A 22584-nucleotide genomic window follows, 5' to 3' on the forward strand; every position below is an offset into this window, starting at 1 on the left:
GGAGGCAGCAACCTTCCAAGGATCTAAATCCATCCATCAAAACTTCTACATCTTAGTCAGATTTGGGTTTTGGATTTTGTTAATTCACTTAGAACTTTAAACCTAGTCTTCACAGTTTGTTTTGATTTGGAGTCTTAATTTGAACGTGACTTGTGGGTGAACTTTTATGAGTACTTCACTAGCTTCTAGTTTGTAACTAATACTGTATAGATCGGTTTTTAAATAAGGTCTCCTGGGGCTCTATTACTCTCAGAAGAGTCTGCCTTTTTTTTTTTTTTTTTTTTTAATGTGTTTTTGAATGCTCAACCCAATTTTTGCTGTTCCAGTTACTACAGAAGCTGGGGTTTAAAATCCTGGAACCAGGACCAAGGGTTTACGTTGTTATGCAGTTAGTCTCGTCTGAATGAATATTAACACTGCATCTGATTTCTTGAGGAAATTAGGCCTTATGATATGCTTGTAAACCCTAATTGTGTGTGTGAATTAGGTCTGGTTTGGACATATAGTTTCATTGACTGCTGGTACCTGATCAAGAAATTAAGGTTTATATTATGCTTGGACATATAATTTCATTGACTGCTGGTACCTGATCAGGAAATTAAGGTTTATATTATGCTTGTTGTTAAGGAAAGAAACTCAACCGCATGTTTAAAGATGGCAACAGAATCCTCATGATTCTCTTGAAGCCAATCTGGTCCAATGCATGGGCTTAGCTTGTGGTATTCCAACAACTAGAATACTGGAATTGATTTTATGCCAAAATCAAGAAGCCAAGGCTAATTCTTTTGGATATGCTTCTTGATTTGAAAGGTAGAAACTTCTATACAAAATGCAAAAACTTTTATGCAAAATGTATAGAGTCATCATATATCCTTAAAAATTATTTTCAAAGATTTTCAAATTTGAGAAAGTAAAAATCTACAAAGGGTTCTTATGCCATTTTCTCTTTTTAAAAACTGAAAAAAATTAAGTATATCCAAATGGATACTAAAATATTCAAAATTGATTTTATGCCAAAACGGACACTAAATTATCCAAGGTCAAACACTTTGTTTAAAATAAATCCCCTATATTATAGCTATTACATTTTTGTTTCTATATTTGGAATAGGTCAATTATAAAGTTGACTTGCACCTTTTGCTTTATTTATTTATTTATTTTAATATATATAGATATTATAACTTCCTGACAAATAATGACACTCTTGAGCCATTTTATTCAAAAAGATTATTTGTTAATATTAGAGAATTCATTACAATAGATTTTCTTTCTATTTTCAAATTCTTGTAATTAGTTGTAACTTCCTATTTTTGTTGTAATTTCTTAATTCTAGGATTGTTTCTTATTTTTGTTGTAATCTCCTAATTTTATGATTGTTTCCTATTTTTGCGTTTTGGATAGATTGTTTCCTATTTTTGTGTTTTAGGTTTTATATATATATATATATATATATATATATATATATATATATATATATATATATGTATGTATTCATTCTTAATCAATGGAAAAGTCAAGTCATTGTTTCTTAATAATCCTCTCTCTACTTCAACAATTAAAAGGTTTCACAGTATCAATGCTTCTTACAATGGTAGTTCAAAACATTGAACCAAAACTCTCCAACCAATTATTCAACTGATGTGTTGGACTTGTTTCCTTAAAGCTCTCATCCTTAAATCATTTGCTCTGACCTTCTCATATTATCCCACTTATCAGAAGCCTTATTATTGAACAACATATCAAAGATGAATGATGAGAAATCACCAATGGAGGTAAAAGATGAAGAGGGAAAGAAGATTAGAAGTCCTCAGTTTCACATTTGGCCAAACAATGATGGATAACTAGATGATTACCAAAGACATTTTGAGCATGATTGTTGGGGAAAAATCACTTGGGAAATTCAGCTCATTATCCAAGAGCAACCGCTCATACCTATACAAGAATAAGAGTCTCGACTAGAAGACTTAAGAGTCTCGACTAGAAGACTTAACACTCTTAGGAAGGACTTCATGAAATTGGAAGATTACATAAAAAGTAGGAAGAGTGTATGTGTGAGTTTTGAGTGTAAAAGCTAAAAGGTGTCAATCTCACATAGGAAACTTGAATTGAAGTCTTTTCGTCCTTACATAGTTTCTCACTTCCTTAGCCTCTTGGGCTTGTGGACATGGAAGTGGTAGTCTTGTGCACTTATGAAGTTCAAGTCCATTTCAGTAGGATTTCAAATGGCACAATTCGGGAAACCTTTTTCCATGTTGTCTGTGTGCATAATGTGAAGGAGATCCCCTAATATTTTTTTTTTTTCATTTTTTTTCCTTAACTTGATCATTCTTAGTTGGAAAATATTAGGCTAAGTCTTCTCGGTTAAAGACCTTTGTGGATTTGAGAACGGATCAGAGGAGTTTGAATGAATAAGCCAGAACTTGTTAAATAGACTCGTCATCTCAGAGTCTCTCATTCATGATGTTAGAAATACTGAAAGATTGTATTGTATTTCCTGGAAGAAAGAATATACATCAATGCCTTTATATAGGAGGCATATGTGTGCGGTACAAGTAACCTAACTGGGCCTAAAGCCCATAACATAATATACCCATATAATATACCTATAATATACATTAACAGCCCCCCTCAAACTCAAGGTGGATGTGAGACCAACTTGAGGTTGTCAATTAAATCACGAGTGCGTCTTGTAGGAAGTGACTTGGTGAAGATATCTGCAAGCTGATCTTTGGAGGAGACGGAGAAAAGCTCAAGAGCACCATGGACAAGATGATAACGGATAAAATGACAATCAATCTCGATGTGTTTAGTCCGTTCATGAAAGACATCATTGTGAGCAATATGAATGTCACTCTGGTTGTCACAATAAAGGGGAGTAGCAGAGGAAGTGGACACACCCAAATCCTTAAGAAGCCATCTTAGCCAAAGGAGCTCAGATGTGGTATCAGCAAGGGCACGATATTCTGCTTCAGTACTGGAGCGGGCCACAAAAGTTTGTTTCTTACTTCTCCAAGAAATCAAAGAAGAACCAAGAAGGAAGTAGTAACCTGTAGTGGACCTGCGATCAGTAGGATCTCCTGCCCAATCAGCATCAGAGAATGCACGGAGTACAAGAGGAGATTGAGCTGAGTAGAAAAGGCCATGAAAAATGGTACCCTTCAGGTATCGAAGAATGCGCAGAACAGCAGCATAGTGAGTTGATCGTGGAGCAGACAAATACTGGCTCACCTGATGAACAACATAGGAGATGTCTGGACGAGTAACTATGAGATAAACTAAGCTGCAACCAATCGTCTGTAAAGAGAAGGATTGGACAATGGTTTCCCCCCGGAGGGTGTCAGATGCGCATTAAGTTCGACTGGAGTGTCAACATTCTTACTGTCAGTGAGTCCGGCTTGAGACAGCAGATCAGAAGCATACTGGCTTGAGTAATATAAAGACCATCTGTGGAATGAGAAATTTCAAGACCCAGGAAATAGCTGAGATGTCCAAGATCTTTCATCTCAAACTGCTGACTGAGAAAATCCTTGAGTTCTTGAATGCCACTAAGGTCATTACCAGTTATGATCATATCATCCACATATATAAGAAGCAAAATAGTGCATTTATCAGTACGACGAAGAAATAAGGTAGAATCATACGGATTGGTAGTGTAACCCAAGCGAAAAATAGTGGAGCTGAACTTGGCAAACCAAGCTCGTGGGGCTTGTTTAAGACCATAAAGTGCACGTCGAAGATGACAAACCTTGTTTGATTCAACAGAGAGACCAGGAGGAGGTTGCATATAGACTGCTTCACTCAGATCCCCATTAAGGAAGGCATTTTTAACATCCATCTGAAAAAGGTCCCATTGACGAGCAGCAGCAATAGCTAAGAGAGCACGAACAGATGAGATACGAGCAACTGGAGCAAAAGTCTCTTCATGATCAATCCCATATTCCTGTGTAAAGCCTTTGGCAACAAGACGAGCCTTGTAGCGCTCAACGGATCCATCAGAGCGAGTCTTGATCTTATAGATCCACTTACAACCAACCACAAACTGTCCAGGAGGGAGAGGAACCAGGTCTCAAGTATGGTTTTTGGTTAATGCATCAAGTTCCTCTTTTATAGCAATCTGCCATAAAGGGTCAGTAGAGGCCTCACGATAGGTTTGAGGCTCGTGAAGTGTAGCAAGGGCAGTGTAACAATGATAGTCAAGTAGGTGCGGAGGAATGGATCTTACCCGGGTTGAGTGGCGAGATGGAATGTCTTGTGGAGGATCTTCAGGCAGAGTAGGAGCAGGGGACCCAGTCTCAAAGTGGGGTAGCTCGTCATCAATCTGTTCATCTGCAACCTGTCTAGGAGAAACATCAAAAATATCTGGAGAGAAGTCCAAAGGAAGATCAAAAGTATTTGTAGAAGGAACAAGAGACTCATCTGGAAAGATTTCTAAAACAGAGGAGTTAGTCAAGGAAGAACGAAAGTGAGAGAGTTCAACAAACAATCGATGTTCCCAAAAGACAACATTACGAGAAACACGAAGACGATGAGAGACAGGATCATAACACCTATACCCCTTTTGAGTTTCACCATAACCAAGGAAACAACAGAGTCTAGAGCGAGGCTCAAGTTTGTTGTGCTCATGAGACTGAAGAAGAACAAAACAAGCAGATCCAAATGAGTGAAGGTGATGATAGACAGAGGGTGACCCAAAGAGACGCTCATACGGAGTCTGATTATGGATGACAGCACTTGGAATACGGTTAATTGCATGAACAGCATGAAGAGCCGCTTCACCCCAAAATGGGGCAGGAATTTTGGCAAAAAGAAGCAGGGCACGAACAGTGTCAAGAATATGACGAAGTTTTCTTTCGGCTCGACCATTTTGCTGAGAGGTACTTGGACAAGTTAGATGATGTACAGTGCCATAGGAATGTAACAGAGCTTGAAACGCATGTTGAGTATATTCAAGAGCATTATCAAATCGAAAAGTTTTGATACGTTTGGAGAATTGTGTTTCAATCATTTTTGCAAAATTGCTATATATTGATAAAATTTCGGAACGAGATTTCATAGGGAAAATCCAACTATAACGAGAATAATCATCAATAAAAACAACAAAGTATCGAGATCCACCAATACTAGCAACAGGAGAAGGCCCCCAAACATCAGAATGAATTAACTCAAAAATACTATTAGAAATGGATTCACTGTTATTAAAAGGCAAAGCTGGCTGTTTTCCTAACTGACAAGAAGTACAATAAAAAATGTCTTTAGACACAGAACACAGCAGACCCTTAGACACTAACTATTGTACCCGAGAAGATGATGCATGACCAAGACGAGAATGCCAAAGTGAAAGAGAAGGTAAGGAAGAAACTGCAGCAGCTGCAGTAGCAATAGAAATAGGAGCAACAGGTGGAAAATGAAGATTGCTCACGGGAAACATACGCCCAACTCTAGGACCGGTCCCAAGCTCCTGCCCCATCCTCGGATCCTGCACAATACACCCAGAATAGTAAAAAATAAGGCGATAACCTAGTTCAGCTAATTGTCCCACAGAGCACAAATTATAGGATAGGTCAGAAACATGGAAGACTCCAAGAACAGAAAGATTAGAGGTTGAAACAAATCCTAGACTATTCTCATGCATGGTGGAACCATCAACTATATGAATATTTAGAGGATGTGGTGCAGGGTCAAGTTTGGAGAATAGGGATGAGTGAGGTGTCATGTGATTGCAGCAGGCAGAATCAAAAAGCCAAGTTTGAGACTTACCAGGTAGAACAGATAAGGTAGTGGAAAGAGATGCATTACCAGCCATACGAACAGCCTGAGCTATGATCTCCTATAGTTCAGTAGAGGAGAGGTTGATAGTATATCCAGAAGACTTGGACTCAACTGAGGTGGAAGCCATTGGCGGAGTAGGCTCAATATTAGCAACAACAGCAGTAGATTTGTTACGACGGTAACAAGTCTCAATGGTGTGGCCAGGACGCTTGCAATAGTTGCAGAACTTTTTGTTGGTCTGCTTGCTACGATTGCTAGAGCCATAAGAATCACCTGATTGCTGGGGTTGCTCTATGAGTGGAGTAGATGGAGTAATAGCCAAAACATTGAGCTTATTCTGGGCTTGAAGGGTTGCAAGACGAGCTTCTTCTCTAACCAACTCATTTACAGCAGTATCAAGAGAGGGAGCAGGACTGCGATTGAGTAGCTGACCACGAATGGGCTCAAAGTCCTTGTGAAGTGACATCAAGAATTCATAGAGGCGAAATTCATCTCTAATGGAAGCATATTGCTGAGCATCTTTTGAGCATGTCCAAGTTGGATCAGAAAGGTCAATTTGGTCCCAAATAAAGCGAAGCTGATCATAATAGTCATTGATGGATTGCCCTGGTTCTTGCCTGAGTTGATGTAATTCAACCACTAACTAATATTTCAGGGATCCATGAGTAGTGGAGTACCTTTTGGCCAACATATCCCATGCAGATTTTGCATCATCAAAGCTGCCCATCAGATTGGAAATAGAGGGAATGGAAGTATTCCGAATCCATGTGAGGATCATGTGGTTATGACTATCCCATTCAATCATGCGATTAAGAAAAACAGCATCTCCTTCACTAGCTCCCTTGACAGGAATAGTCATTGCACCAGTACAATAATGCCAGAGCATGCGACCTTTAAGAAAACTGCGCATAGCTTGAGACCAAGATAAGTAATTTTTATTTCCTCCAACACAGTATTGATGGGACGAGAAAGAAAAATATCCTTTTTATCCATTTAGAGACACAATATGCAAAAACAGACTGCAAAAGTGAAATCCACGTGAAAAACTGGGTAAGGAGAACCTGGTCAACCCTGGAAAAGTCAACGGTCAACACTGGTCAAAGTCAACGGTCAAACGCTGATCAACGATCAAAGTCAACCGTCAACGCTAGGCAAAGTCAACGGTCAACGCTGGTCAACAGATGACGTGGAGATGATGTCAGCTAGGGCTAGCGTGGCACTGACATGTCAGCAGTGGTGACGTAGCTAGGGTTGACGTGGCAAAGAGGATGACGTACGGGCTCCGATGACGACGAGGTTTCCACGAATGTGTAGATCGGCGCTGGACGATCTCAGTGGTACCGTCAAAATTGAAATCAGAGCAATATTCGCAGCGGTGATGCGAAAAACAGTGATCTTGTGCGGTGTGAAACTCCTTAAGGACTGTGGCTGCAGGTCCGGAACCCAAGGATGACGCCTGGATGACGTCGGAGGTTCAACAGCAAAAGGCTGCGGCGGCAATTGTGATTGGCGGAAGCGTTAAAAAGAAAGGAAGTCACACTAATGAAGACAGACTGCTAAGAAAGGGTCAGAGCAGTGGCTCTGATACCATATTAGAAATACTGAAAGATTGTATTGTATTTCCTGGAAGAAAGAATATACATTAGTGCCTTTATATAGGAGGCATATGTGTGCGGTACAAGTAACCTAACTAGGCCTAAAGTCCATAACATAATATACCCATATAATATACCCATAATATACATTAACACATGACTAGTCTCTAGAGATTCACTTCTCTTTGGCAAAACTATCACTACTCTGCTTTTTGGCAGTTCTACTAGGCTTCATTCATTGTTTCCCTAAGCTCCATCCATTGTTTCCATCCTATGCACTGTCCCTGCTCCTAATCCCCCGAACATACCTTCTTCCCCACTTCCTACAATCTCAATAGCTCTTTAGTAGTAGTCCATTCCACCACCAGCAATGCTACAACCAACTCTCTGCTTCACAACTTGTTGTAGCCATACACATTGCATTTGGGTTCTACTATTGCAGCTATACACATTACAACTAAGTTTTGCTGCTGCTGTTGCTGCATCCCAGCTTGCATCAATAGAATTGCTTTTCCTAATTTTCTGGAGTCTTTCCTCCTTTTAGAGAAACTTCAAATTCTCATAAGTTTTTTGAGTTGTACTTTACCTCACCAACGGAGTCCACTTAAGGCAAGGTTCTTGACTGTTGGATCTTAGAGGTAGTTCTATTTTGCACTGAGGTTAATCTTTGAGAGAGGAAAATATACTTTAAGGACAATGCTCTATCATACCTTAACCACATAATCTGATACGTTCTCTATTCCCATTTCAATTCTCTGTTTATTTTGTTTTGGGCTTACTTAAATTCTATTTAAATTTAACCTCTAAAAGTATTTGAATCAATAATCTTAAAGTAGATCAATTAATGGAGACTTCCCTAGTTCACACCCCTCTTGTCACCTCTAAGATTGATCCCTTCAATGGGACATTCTTCAAGAGATGTCAAGAAAAAGTCTTCTTTGCTATTGATGTTGTAAAATTGGAACATGTTTTGACCAACCTAAAACTAAAGGACAATTTTAAGAATTTGCCTACCTGGGAAATTAGAAATAAACAAGTAAGACATGTTATCCTTAGCATGCTCTTAAATGAGTTGTTTGATGTTTGATGTCAATATAAGCTAACTAAGGACATTTGGGATGTCATGAATAAAAAATATGTTTTGGAAGATGCAAAAACATAGAAATGTGTCATAGGAAATTTTGGAAAAATTCAAAATGACCAAGGATAATGATTATCATCTCAAATCCAAGACTACCATTTGCTAATTAATGACTTAGTTAATAAGGACATAATGTCTGAACCTATTTAATTAATACTCTTCTAGATTCCTATAAAGAATATAAAAATAACATGAAACAAAAAAAAAAGTCTCTAGAAAATGTTATAATTCATATTTGAATTGAAGAATAGAATAAAAATATGGACAAAGTTGAGAAAGCTAAAGAAATATCTTCTAAGGCTAATGGGATAGAAAAAAAAAAAACATATGCCCAAAAAATATAATAGGTCTAGAAAGAAAACTCTAGGACCAAGCCCAATACAACAAACAAGGTTTAAAACCCAACTATCAAAATGAGGGTAATTGCCATGTTTATGGCAAGTCTAAACATCATGCAACTTAGTGCTGCCATAAAAAGAGATTTGAGAAGTCAAAGTTAAAATCAAACCTGGTAAAGACAAAGGTGATTGTTGCAACAATCTCCTCTGAGGTGAGCATGGTCACCTGTGTGAAGGATTGGGTTGTAAAATTTGGAGTTACCAAGAACATTTATGGCAACAACAAAAAAGAAAAAAAAAAAGTGCATTCGCTTTCTATACTTGTGAAGGAAGAAGAGGAACACAAGTGTTCATTGGTGATTCTAGAATGTCCTTGGCGATTGAAAAAGGGAAAGTTCACCTTAAGTTGACCTCAGGTGAAGTTCTCATCCTAAGTAATGTCCTTTATGTGTCAAATATTTGTTGGAACTTAGTGTTAGTATCTTTGCTTAGAAAGGCAAGAGCGGGGATCTTGTTAGACTATGATAAAATCATTTTAATTAAGAATGATGGATTCATTGGAAAAGGTTGTTGTATTAGGGTTTCTTTATATTGAATGTTTATGAAATCATTAATAATAATAATGCACCTTCTTCTACTTAGTTGATTCTTGAGATTTAGGGCATGGTATACTTAGGCATGTGAACTTTTCCTATATAAAGAAAATGGTTGATCTAATTTAAATTCCTAAACTATCCTTAGAAAACCATGGAATATGTCAATCATGTGTGGAATCTAAAATCACAAAGAAATCTTACAAACCAGTTAACAAAAAATCATAACTACTAAGCTTAATTCACAATGACTTAGGAGATCTAAAAAGTGATCTGGAAAGAAGTGTTCTATATAACTTTCGTAGATGACTACTCAAGGTATACAAGGGTGTATTTGTTGAGAATCAAGGATGAAGCAAGAAATGCTTTCATCAAATACAAAAATGAGTCCAACTTCTTTAACTCTTTCTATTAAGATCACAAGATCATTCATGAGACTATTCATTTTTATTATCCTAAATCTAATGGAGCAACCAAAAGAAAAAATTTGACCCTGAAGAACATGATGAATGCAATGTTTGGTAAGTTCAAAAGCACCCTTGGAACTTATGGGGGGGAGCTATTCTCTTTACTTGTCATATTCAAAATAGATTACCTCATAAGAAAATTGTAAAACACCCTTACCTGAAATTGTGGGGGTGTTTTGGCTAAATTACTTTTTATTAGACCTAGAAAATGAAAATTAGGTCCTAAAACCTTTGATGTAGTGTTCATACAGTATGTTGAAAATAGTGCAACATATAGGTGTTTGGTTATTAGATAAGAAACAGTCTTATTGAAGTGAAAACATAATGGAAACAAAGAATGCTAACATCTTTGAAAACATCTTTCCTTTGAAACCTAGAGGTAAAAAAATAAATTCAGAGAACAATTAGAGATAAGTTTATGAGCCTTTTGAAATTGAACTAAGAAGAAGTAAAAGATAAAGGAAAAACAAAACCTTGAAGACGAGTTCTACACCTTCCTAATAGTTGAGGACCCTAGATCCTACAAAGAAGCTATAACTTCTCCAAATTTACCATTTTGGAAAGAGACTATTAATAGTGAAATCAAATTGATCATGTGTAACCATACATAGGAAATAGTGGATTTACCTCTTGGTGGAAATAATATAGGTTATTAGTGGATTTTTAAAAGGAAGTTAAAGTTAAATGGGTCCATAGAAAAGTATAAGACACATTTGGTTGCCAAAGGGTTTAAACAAAGGAATGATGTAGATTATTTTAATACTTTTACCTATATGACTAGAATATCCTCAATTAGAGTATCAATCTAGCTTCCATTTATAATTTGGTGATACACCATATGAATGCCAAGACCGTGTTCTTGAATGGGGAATTGGAAGAGGAAAGTTATATGTAGCAACCTAAGGGTTGTGTGATTCTAAAAGAAGAGCAAAAGGTATGTAGTCTAGTAAAATCACTATTTGGGTTAAAACAAGCACCTAAACAATGACATAACAAATTTAATTAATCATGTGTTGGTAACTATTAGATTTTCCATTTATGACCCTAATAAATGTATTTATAACAAATTTGAGGATGACACATATGTTGTCATTTGCTTGTATGTTGATGATATGTTGATCCTTGGAACTAGCCTGAAGGTCATTTGTAAGACTAAGAAATTCCCAGAACCTAAGTTTGACATGAAAGACCTAAGTGAGACACATGTTATTATTATAGAAATCAAGATAAATAAAACACCTAATTAGCTTAAACTTTATCAAGAACACTATGTTGAGAAGATCTTAAAGAAGTTTGAACACTTTGACTATAAATCAATATCAACTCCTTATGATCTTAACTTACAATTGAAGAAAAATAAAGAACTTAGTGTTGCCCAAATTGAGCATGCCTAGATCATTGAGAGCTTGATGCACTTAACAAACTATACCAAACTTTACATTGCCTATTTAGTATGAAAATTGAGTGGGTACATCTAGAATCCTAATAAGGACTATTGAATTACTATTCATTGAGTACTAAGTACTTGAGAGGTATTATTGACTATGGTTTGTGCTATAGTGGGTTTCGAATGTCCTTGAAGGATTTAAACTAGAACTTTGATTTAGATGAGATAAAATCCTTTACTGGGTATTTTTTTTTACCCTTGGAGGAGGTGCATTTTCTTAGAAGTCTACCAAGTAAACTTGCATTACCTAGTCTACACTAGAGGTTGAGTTTATTACCTTAGAGAAGACAAGTTCTGAGATTGAGTAGCTTAGAAACCTCTTAGCAGATATTTCTTTATGGATGAGACCAATATCATCTATGTCTATGTGTTGCAATAACCAAGCTATCAAAGCTAAGGCTAAGAGTAAAATATTTAATAGGAAAAATAGGCATATATGCCTAAAACACAATATTGTGCGGCAGTTTCTTGAGACAAGGATAACATCTCTAAAATTTGTATCATTAGAGCTAAATTTGCTTAGAGACTTCTATTTTATAGAGTACTACTGCACAAAGACTAGCACTCTAATTGCTCACTGTGATTGTGTTTGTGTGTTCCACCATATGGCAAGAGTAACTTATATAGCTGCCTTAGATAACAAAGATAAGTACTGCCTGGAGATTAGGGTTATTGTTGAGAGTCTTTGTTTCGTATATCTAACACTACAGTGTAGACAGTACAATGCACAGAGGATAATGTCCAATTGGACACTACATTATTATGACAGGTAAACGTTTATTCATTGCTTGATATTGAAGTTAAACATAAAATTTCAGCTCATTGCTCTTTAATGTGTTTCATTAATATACAAAGAATTATATACCCAAATGAATTTAATAATTTAATTTCAAATTTATTTAATAATATTGTTCATGAGATTACTGATCTGGTGAGATTGGACTGAAATGTAAAGCAATATATGACATGTGCTTAAAATGGAATGTAATAAATATGCTTCAGGTGTTTTAGCTAAGAAATCAGTGGTTTTTATTTCCGATTTTTTACCTTTTAAAGTTTTAAAATTAGTATAGTACTTATATTCTTCAGCTTGAAAATGAACAATGCCAATAGGTATATTATTTGAGAGAGTTACAACTAGAACATTGAATGAGCAAAAATAGTTCTATTATGTACAATTTCAATTGGGAAGTTCTCACTGTTAAATAATTTTCAATTTTTTTTATCAATAAGCACACTCAAATACCATAAATAGATGTATTTCAAAATAGAAAATCCTTGCTTTTTTTCTTCTGTTTTTTTCCAAGTTGAAAGTAAACCAAGTACACCTTAAAATGTATTTAACTTCCAAATATTTAAACTAACCAGCCAGAAAATTTCATTTTAGTTGACAAATAAAATGCCTCCTAGACTGAAAACTAAAGCCTACAGAAGAAATTAGATTGGATGAGAGTGGAAGATCAAAAAAAATCTTCTATAAAAAGAACTCATTAAATCTACCTCTTACTTTTCTTGTATATTGCTTTAAATATATATGTATATATATATTTTTTTGTAGATTTCCACATTAATTGGTTTGAAAAATCAGTGGGCAAATGCAAGCCATGAATCTATCGACTAGATTTTTAACCTGTTTTAGGGATGAAGAAAACATTATATTAAAGAAATCTGTGGGCCAGTGTTAATCTTTGTCTGTCTCTCCCATTTGTTTTCTCTATAAAGCACAGTCTTTGCATCATCTTCTACACATACATTATTGACTCAACATCCACTGCATTGCATCTCTCTTTGAAGTTTCAAAACTTTTTGAGCATGGACGGCAAGATAAATAACTCAAACCAGTCTCTCAAGAACAAAACCTCTTTTGGTGGCTTAAATATTATGGTTGTTGACGATGATATCATATGTCTCTCAATTGTTGCAGGGATTCTTAAAACAATGAAGTATGAAGGTACGTAATCGATATTTTGTACTGCTTGGTTTTATTTGGATAATCTTCTATAATGCCTTCTGCAATTGGTGATTCAATAAGGCTTTGCATGCATGTTTATTTTTCCTGAATCATTTTTTGATATCACTTCTATTTTTCATTAATGTTTAGTGTAAGTTGAGGACATGGTAATGATGCTAAGTTGTGCACTCATGCATAGGCTTAGTTTGGATCAAGAAAATGTTAATCCATCTCCTTTTTTTGTTTTTTTTGGTAATGGTAGATTGAAGTTTTGATTTCTTTAACTGCAGTGATCAATTTCTGGTAGTCTTTCCAAGTAAACATAGAAGCCAATGACAGTTCTCTTTGTTGCTTCTGTGTGCTTTCTCTATTGTATTTTCTATTTCTTCTAGATTGGCCATGAAATCCTCCATTTTGGTGGATTGAAGTTTTGATTTCTTTAACTGCAGTTACCAATTTCTGGTAGTTTTTCCAAGTAAACATAGAAGCTAATGGCAGTTCTCTTTGTTGCTTCTGTGTGCTTTCTCTATTGTACTTACTATATCTTCAAGTTCCATGATTTCTCTCTTCTAGTTTTGCCATCAAATCCTCCATTTTGGTTGTCTACTGTCTGCGTTTAGTGAACTTTATGTCTAACAATTCACAAGGACACATTCGTGAGGGGAGGGTGAATCTACAAGAAATTGAATACATTCCTCATGTTTGTAAGAGAATGCATGGTTTATATAAATTGAATGATGACCGTCTTGTACCTATAATTTTTTTCAGTTGATCTTCAATAGAGCTTTTCAATTCTTTAGAGATGGGGAGATGCTATTAGAGTATGCATTTTATTGTCTAATTAGAAGTTTTCAGTTGCTTTGTTCATCAATTTTTTAAGTTTTAATTGATTTCAGTTGTTACCGTCAAAAACGCCCAGAACGCTTTGATCACTCTTCAACAGAGAATGAATTTTTTCCACCTTGTTATAACGGATGTACACATGCCGGAGATGGATGGATTCGAATTTCAAAAGAAAGTCCAAGAAAAATTCAATCTCCCTATAGTTAGTGAGTATTGTTTTGAGCTAGAATTCTCTTTCTTCATTATTAAGCAGCATGATATGTATATTGAGTCCAAATTTTACAAGCTTAAACTTTTAGGAAAATTGGTAATTCAACATTCATATATTTGTTGCATGTGAATTCTCTCTAAATAAAAGTCCTCTTTATATATCAGGTCTACTAGCAAATAACAATCATTTTAACAATATATCTTCTCACTATATAAAATGACTTGTTATCCCTTCAATAGGAGTTTTTTATGAAAGAATAAGACAAATTTCTCATCACTTTGTCCAACATTAAGGTTATATTTAGTTTTTAGAAAATTTGAAGGGAAGTGTAAAGAAAAGAAAAAAAGAGGAAAAATTGAAGAAGAGAAAAAGTAAAAAAAAAAAAAAAAGTTTAAAGTTAATGAATTATGCTATTTCAAACTTTTTTTTTTTACTTATTTAATCTTTCTATATAAAGATTAAATAATTTTAATTATATTTGATTTTCTTTTATATTCTTTATAGTAAAACCAAATATAAGAAAATAATTTATTTAACATTTTTTTCTTTTCCCGTTACTTTCAAAGAACCAAACATAACGTAATAGAAACACATGTATAAATTCCATAGCTCTTTCTTTTCTTTACTGTTTTAAACCATGTTACTATCAACTCACAAACTAATAGAAAAACGCAAATTGATGAAGTATAAAACCCCTTGCCATAGAATAGAGAAAATTACCTTGCATGTCATATTCATATGAAGAAAGAATGGCTTAATACCATTTGTTTCTGATTTGCTTGTCTTTCTGTAATTCAGTGATGTCTGCCGATGACAAAGAAACTTCCATATTAAGGGGCTTAGAGGCTGGTGCTGCATTTTACATCGTGAAACCTGTAAACTATGATGATCTTAGGAACTTATGGCAATATGCTGTTAGCTCAAGGAAAGTTAAATCTGTAGTCAACCGCAAATTTAAAAGTTCTCAAGGGGCATCACTAGTTCAGAAAACATCCGTTGATGTTGATGTAGGGTCTGTAGCACCATTGAATGACGAGAAACAGAATAAGAGAGATACCAAAAATAAGGCACCAATAAAGGTTAATGAAGGCAATGAAAAAGAAAAAGCTGAGATTGTTACCACCAAGAAGACAAAAGTGATCTGGACAACTGCACTTCACAACCGGTTCTTGGAAGCTATACGAAAAATAGGCCTTGAAAGTAAGAAATCTCTTGCCCATTAATATATTTCTTTGCCATAGGGGATTGAAATGGTACTTACTATAGATATCTCTAATGGTTATATTTTTACTCTTAATTATACTATGCAGGGGCTGTTCCCAAGAGGATTCTTGAGGTCATGAACGTGCCAGGATTAACTAGAGATAATGTGGCTAGCCATCTTCAGGTTTGTTTGACATATTATTGATTACTGTGAAACTACATGAAAATTTACTATTTTGCATGGTAGGATTTGATGAATACATGAGCATAACTGTTTATATGGTAACACATAACGAAAAAAGTTATGCTTTTCACAAAGCAAAGGCTGTAGGAAATTGGAATAATTATCGTTCTGCCTTTATGACATGTATAAACTTAAATCTCTTGATATTGAAAGAAGAAAGAATTCTACATTTTCAATTTTGGAGTTTCATTGCTTGAAGAAATATAATTGTACCTTCAAAAGCTTTCTTGTTCAACCTTTTTGAAGACTTCCAATCGTTTCTACTCCTTACTGATGGGATTGATGCGGCTTCTGCAGAAATACAGAATCTTTCTAAAGCGTGTAACAGAAGCAAGCAACTCCGATGGAAGTAGCACAGGAAAGAACATTATTGAAAAAACTCTCCGATCAAGCTTTGCCGCAGGGCATCCTTCATTGGTCCTTCGGACTCTCCAGCATGGGTTCCCTCAGTTTGTGGACCATCAACAAGTAGGATCATCCCTGCAACCAGGATTCCTAGAGAATATCCAGATGGCCAATGGTCTGGACCATGGCAGTGCACTTTTCCCTAATCAGCAAGCTTCAAGTAGTGACTTTATACCTCAACTTGGGTATGGACAATTCCATTCAATGAACAATCAAGATTATTTCCAGCAACAAACTCTTGGCAACATTAATCCTCTCTATCTAGCCGATGGTGCCGATATAAGTTCATATCAAACTCAAGGAAGATCAGAATTTCTCTCAAATGCCATGTCTAATAACAACTCCACTGCCATTGCTGGGTCAGGTCAAATGGGATTTGCTGATGGTGTATCAAATGGTTTTAGTGGCAGTTATGGCTTGAGAAATGGGGATAATGGGAATATGGCTCTTGCACTGGGGGGGAATCTGAACTCTGGTTGTTATCCTCAAGAAGCATATTCTTCTGCAGGGTTTGGGAGCACAAACCAACTCTCACCAAGGTTCTCTAATGTCATCCAACAGGAATATAATCCAATGCTTGGGAATGTCTCTCTCCCGAAATTCACTGAATTTGGTCTTGATGAAATTTACCTTAACCAGCTCAACAATCCATTCTATAATGAGGTACTGAAGCTACTTGCTTTCCATACTGCACAAGAGATACATCTTTGCTTTATTAATTTCCAATTTGATTCTCTTTCTGACATAAACTAATGCTTGATTTGTTATTTATAACTATTGATGGTTTCCTAATTTATGCCATTATTGGTTTGATATGAGAAGCAACAAGTTGGAGAAGAAGTTCAGAACCATGGCTATACCATCCACCCCAATCCTGTGCAACAGAACCCTCCTGAGAACCTACTTTCCTTCAACCAGGCATGTCAATGTTTACTTAACTGACTGATTCTCGCATGTTGAATGCTTACTTGTCTTACTGATTCTCTTTATAAATCACTTTGCATTGCGTATCTTCATATCTCTACTATTGTGTTATCCTCCTCATAAATTATTGCAAGAGCACAACAATTCTATAGAAACTTGGATGATGATATTTCAGTGGCTTGTAAGTTGTCTGGATTTTTAATTACCAAATTTAATTAAGCCACTGGATGAAAATAAATTACCAATGAAGTAATGATAATTCAAATTGTAGTCTCCATTCTTCTATTTTTCTTTTTTCTGTTCATATGTAAATATTTGAAAGGTATCTTAGATATATTTTTGTCCATCATTGCTGGCTTTCTTATGATTTCCTTTTCAATTTTTATGAATTATCCCAAACAACTACACAATTCCAAATTCTTCCAAAAGAATCATCCAATTTGTTGATATGTATGCAGAGAGAATGGGATGGAGGTATAAGCGGCTACAACTTTGGCAATGGCATGAGTCAGTTCGATAAGTATTTTCTAACCTTTGATCGGCCATGCCCTAATCAGGCAAGTCAAGTACTATTTCTTAAAGCTTCATTCTCTTTATTAATAGATGATGTTCTGCTGCTTTATTTGTCATTTTTTATGGTTAAATCTTAAGGATATTGAGTATAAATGCCCGAGCACTATGTTTTCATACAAATCATTGAAGTGGCTATTGGGAAGTCATTTGACAATAGAAGGTTTGTTTGGATTGCAGAAAAAATAAGGGAAAGGAAAAATAAACTGGCTGAATAGTATGACAGATTCCTTCCTCAAACCTATATATCTTCAGCATTTTCCTTTTACTTATTCTTTTCATGATCAAATGGAGGCTAAAGGTCACTCTAGTACAGAACCTTAAATTCCTATTTAATTTGGGTGAAACCCATCTCTTGTGATGTGTAGCAACAAGGAGGTGGAGAATTCCTGGACAATGGACCCTACAATGGCTATTCGAATGTGAATCCAGCATGGAATCAGGCAAGTCATTGTTTCAAGCCATTTCATAATTTTTTTTTTTATCTTTGAAACTTTACTCATATTGGTCTCTTGGTTTTACTTGCAGGGTGCTACTGATGATATCATGCGTTCCATATTTGGTCCTGATGGATATTAAGAAGACAATAACCTTCTGAGGATCTAAATCCAGACATCAAAACCTTCTACATCTTAGTGGGACTTAGATTTTTTTTTTTCTCGCTATCTTCAAAGTTACTTGGAACGTTGGACCTTGTTTTTGCAGTTCATTTAGTTTGGAGTCTTAAATATTTGGACATGAATTGTTTGTGAACTTTTATGACTTGTGTCTTGTGACTGGTGCTTTATTCTAGCAGTTTTTAGTAATAAAGTCTACTGGGAAAGCTTGACTGGGGACATGTGATAGTTGCAGGGACTTCTTGTGGTCTCAGAAGTCTGCTTTAGAGTTATAGATCCATGTGTTTTTTTTAATGTTTAACTCAATTTCCGCTGCTCCTGTTGCTTCAGAAGCTGGGATCTGAAATCCTAGAACTGGGATCAATGATTTACGTTATCATGCTATTAGTCAGGCCTGAACTTATTGTTGGAATCATGCAACGATTTATGGTGAAAATTAAAGAAAACGAGAAAGAAATAACATGCAGATTTAATATGGTTCAGCAAATTGCCTACATCCATAGGAACAGGAAAGAGGACTTTCACTATGAGTCCATTATGTATATCATACTTTTCAAGACCTCCCCTCACCTCCATTTTTTAGCTTACATGTAGGCCTAATAACTTAGGGAAATAGACATACAATGGTGATCTTCCCCCAAATGAGACTTAGATACCATATTGGGTATTTAAATTAGTACTATGATTCCATCAAGGTGAGAAATTTGCAAACCTTTTTTTTCCAAAATGAACCCAAATATTCATCACAAAGGATGAAAATCTCGCCAAAATTTTGGTCATTTCAACTATGTAGATATGGAAAGGATATTTAATATTTAATGGACAATCAACTAGAGAAAATTTGGCACTTTTTCTCTTTTTTATTGTTATAATTTCATTCATGAACTTGGACTACTGATTTGATCAATATTCATGTAATATATCACTGATTTGATCTATTTTGGTAATTTTTGAGTTAAAAATTATAAGTAAAATAATCTCAAATGTGAGTAAAAACCTCCAAAGATCTTGCAATATTTCGCAATATGTTGTCGTTTTCACAAAAATGATTGATTTTATCCATTTTGTCAACTTTTGAGTAAAGGGCTCAAAAGATAAGGAATTAATGAAACCTAGCCTCCATAAGGAGAGGGCAAGGGCATATATCTGTCCACCATGTTGGGTTTGGCTTGACTATTATAATATACCCATCATATTATATATCTCTACTATTGTTTTACCCCAAGGCTAATTTTCAAAACCCAAATAATCTAGTGGAAGCCTCATTTTTCCATTATCTTTACACATCATTCTGACCTCCTTTTATAGATTGTGTGGAACTTTATTAACACTCAAAAATGTATTATTTTTATACTTAAAACCTGGATTTTATAACTACCGTTGAGTGTTAATCATATCTATTTAACATGAATTTTTGTGAACCTGTTTAGAACTAAAATGTCATTCAAGTGGAATGTGCAGCAAAAGAAAAGGAAATGATGATTTTTTAATGAATTGTAAGGAAAAAAGGTTGCGAAAGGATGATAGAGGTAAAGACAAGTGTTAAAGCATTGCCTTGAAGTCTAAAGAAAAAAAAAACTTAATTAATGATCAATTGTCTTGAGGAGTATGGAAAACGATCACATATTCAAGGTTCGAAGATCAACTATCAAATAAAAGTATGTTAAAACACTCATTGAAGAAGAAAAATAAGAATTGCAACCAAAGAAAATCACAAGGATGATTGACCATCTTCATAAAGGCTTTTAATCATCCCGCTTTGTCGTAAAGAAAGATTGATCATCCTATGCAATACAACTTAATCACGTTTGAACAAGTTGTAATTGTGATTTCAATTTTAGTTTCTTTCATTTCATAAACCTTTACTAAGTACTTTTATTTCTTTTAAACTTTTATTACATGGCATGTTAGGGTAGTTTTGGGGGCTACCATGTGTCACTTTAGTTTTCTATATATATGATTAGTTAGGGATTTGAAGTTCTTGATTGAGGGAGTTTTTAAACTCCATAATACACACAATTGAATTTTAATTAGAATCTTGTTTTTCTTTTATTTTCTATTATTTTCTTAGAAACCAAACATGGCCAGGAGGGGAAATTCTCCATCATATTTAGCTGATTTCATTATATTTGGAGGAGTAGTAAGTCAAATGGAGAGTCCAAAAGAGGAGTAGCAAGTGTGCCGTAAGGTTTATTTTAATTCATTTGTTTCAAGTCTTATTATGTAACCAAAAATAAAAAAATAAAACCAAGAATTCAAATCAAGAAATTGCTGTACAAAGACGCCTATAAAGTCCATATTCAAACTTATGTACTGTTTAGAATTCAATCAAATTAATTGTTTTAGAAGGCCCGTTTGTGACATCTAAACTTCTAAATATTTAATAAATTTATTATTTAAAATTAATAAAAATAAATATAAATTAAAATTAATGAAAATAATTATTAATTAAAATTAGCGAGGGTGAAAACATCAATTTGGTGATTTAAAATTAATTTTAAGTTAATTTGATTAAATAATCTTAATACTTAAAATAAAAAATAAATAATAAGTTTTATAGCAACAACTTAGAACTTAAGTAATTAAACATTCAATATTAAATTTTATCAAATACCCACTTACTTTTAGATAAACACGATTCTAGATTTTATATCAAACAAAATCTAAAATGAACTTCTTCTGAAAAAAAATATGTATAAAGCAAATAAGCCACTCAAGGGTTGCTTGTTTTTCTCGTAAGATATTTTAAAAATATTTTTTACCTTCATTATCACTTTTTTTGTAAGAAAATTTTGTCTTGATAAAAAATAATAAAAATTACTTTTATGAAAAAGTCAATTTTTTTTTTCTTCTTTCAACCTTAAACTTTGTTATAACACTTAGACCCTATTCTAAAATAAAATAAAATCATACTTATTTTTGAAAATTCTAAATGATTCTTATCTTTAAAACAAATTAATGTGCTTTCATTTTGTATAATTTTAATTAGAAATGAATTTGGTAAAAATTACCAAATTGTCATTAAAAAAAAAATCTGAATATGACTAAAAGAGCTCCTATTTTTCTCCATTTTTTTCTCTAGTTTCATAAGAAAATTTAGCCCTAAAATTTCACTATGAATTGTTACTCAAAATAAATTCAACCACATAAAAATCACTTAATTAAGATAAGAAATTAACAAAATATAAATCCATAAAATTCAAATACTAGAATTAAAATTCTATTACATGCGACCACTATTTTTGCCTCATAATTCATTTAATTCTCGAAGAAATTAGTTTCAATAAATTTTTATATATTCTTCATTCCAAATGAAAATAGTAATATTAAATTCATAAAATTTATATTAGAAATGAATTTACAATTGATTTTTAAAAGTCACCCTCTTACTTATAGTAAGACCAAAATAAACAACCATCAATTCCAATGTTTTTTTTTTCTAATTAGAATTATTAAAAATAGTTCACGCTCATTTAAATATCTATAAGGATCAATAATGCCAACTAATTTTGAAAAATAAAAAATTAGGATTGATACCAAAAATTAATAAACTAATCTTAATAATAAAACATATATGTAAACCAAAAATCCATAAAACTAAAAATATACTGCATAAAAGCAAGTACTTTAAAATAATTTTTAACATTTTCTTAACGTAATTATAATCTAACTACCAATTTTTTTTAACTAATTACCTAATTAATCATCATAAAATTTTTATTACAATAACAATCCTAATATTTTGGGATATTTAGGAATATGTAAAATTACTATTTTTTTTCAAATTATTAATGTTTAAATTAAAATGGGAAAGATATAATAATTAATTTTATAGAAATTTTAACACATAAAAGAACATTCATCATCTAGACATAAATAAAAATAAATATGCATAAAATAGAAATACTAAGAGTGTATTTGACAATATTTTCACTTAAATGTTTTTTTAGAGAATCACTTATATCAAGTGTTTTTTCATAAAACACTATAAGTGATTTTTCAATATTACAAGTGATTTTTAAAATTTTTTAAAATATTTCCTAAATTTTACCAAACACTTCAAGTATATTGACAGTGATTTTACTCGAAGTGTTTTTAGTAGTAATGTTTTTTCTAAAAATGTTTTTAAAAGAATTATTTATCAAGTGTTTATTCAAAAAACATTATAAATTATTTTCCAATATTGTAAGTGATTTTTTAGATTTTTAAAAGTGTTTCATAAATTTTGTTAAACATTTTTTTTTTTTCAAAAACACTTTTGGGGCC

General features: G+C 33.8%; 1 protein-coding gene across 1 annotated transcript; it reads left to right on the forward strand.

The window, feature by feature from the left end:
* Positions 1-7054: 7054 nt before the first annotated feature.
* Positions 7055-18280, forward strand: LOC117933329 (two-component response regulator ORR23-like). The gene is made up of 10 exons (XM_034854696.1): positions 7055-7106; positions 7204-7335; positions 14198-14350; positions 15154-15555; positions 15666-15742; positions 16100-16870; positions 17030-17125; positions 17590-17688; positions 18070-18144; positions 18230-18280. Exons 1-10 carry the CDS (start codon positions 7055-7057, stop codon positions 18278-18280), a joined length of 1908 nt encoding a protein of 635 aa, XP_034710587.1.
* Positions 18281-22584: the final 4304 nt, after the last annotated feature.

This window comes from Vitis riparia, chromosome 16 (genome assembly GCF_004353265.1).
Source record: "Vitis riparia cultivar Riparia Gloire de Montpellier isolate 1030 chromosome 16, EGFV_Vit.rip_1.0, whole genome shotgun sequence".
In the NCBI taxonomy this organism is placed as follows: domain Eukaryota; kingdom Viridiplantae; phylum Streptophyta; class Magnoliopsida; order Vitales; family Vitaceae; genus Vitis; species Vitis riparia.

Excerpts from the sequence above, each read along its gene's own strand:
- LOC117933329 (XM_034854696.1), top strand. The coding sequence starts at position 7,055 with ATGACGACGAGGTTTCCACGAATGTGTAGATCGGCGCTGGACGATCTC. Across the intron at positions 7,336-14,197 it reads AGACAGACTGCTAAGAAAGG|TTGTTACCGTCAAAAACGCC; the intron begins GTCAGAGCAGTG and ends AATTGATTTCAG. Across the intron at positions 16,871-17,029 it reads ACAATCCATTCTATAATGAG|CAACAAGTTGGAGAAGAAGT; the intron begins GTACTGAAGCTA and ends TGATATGAGAAG.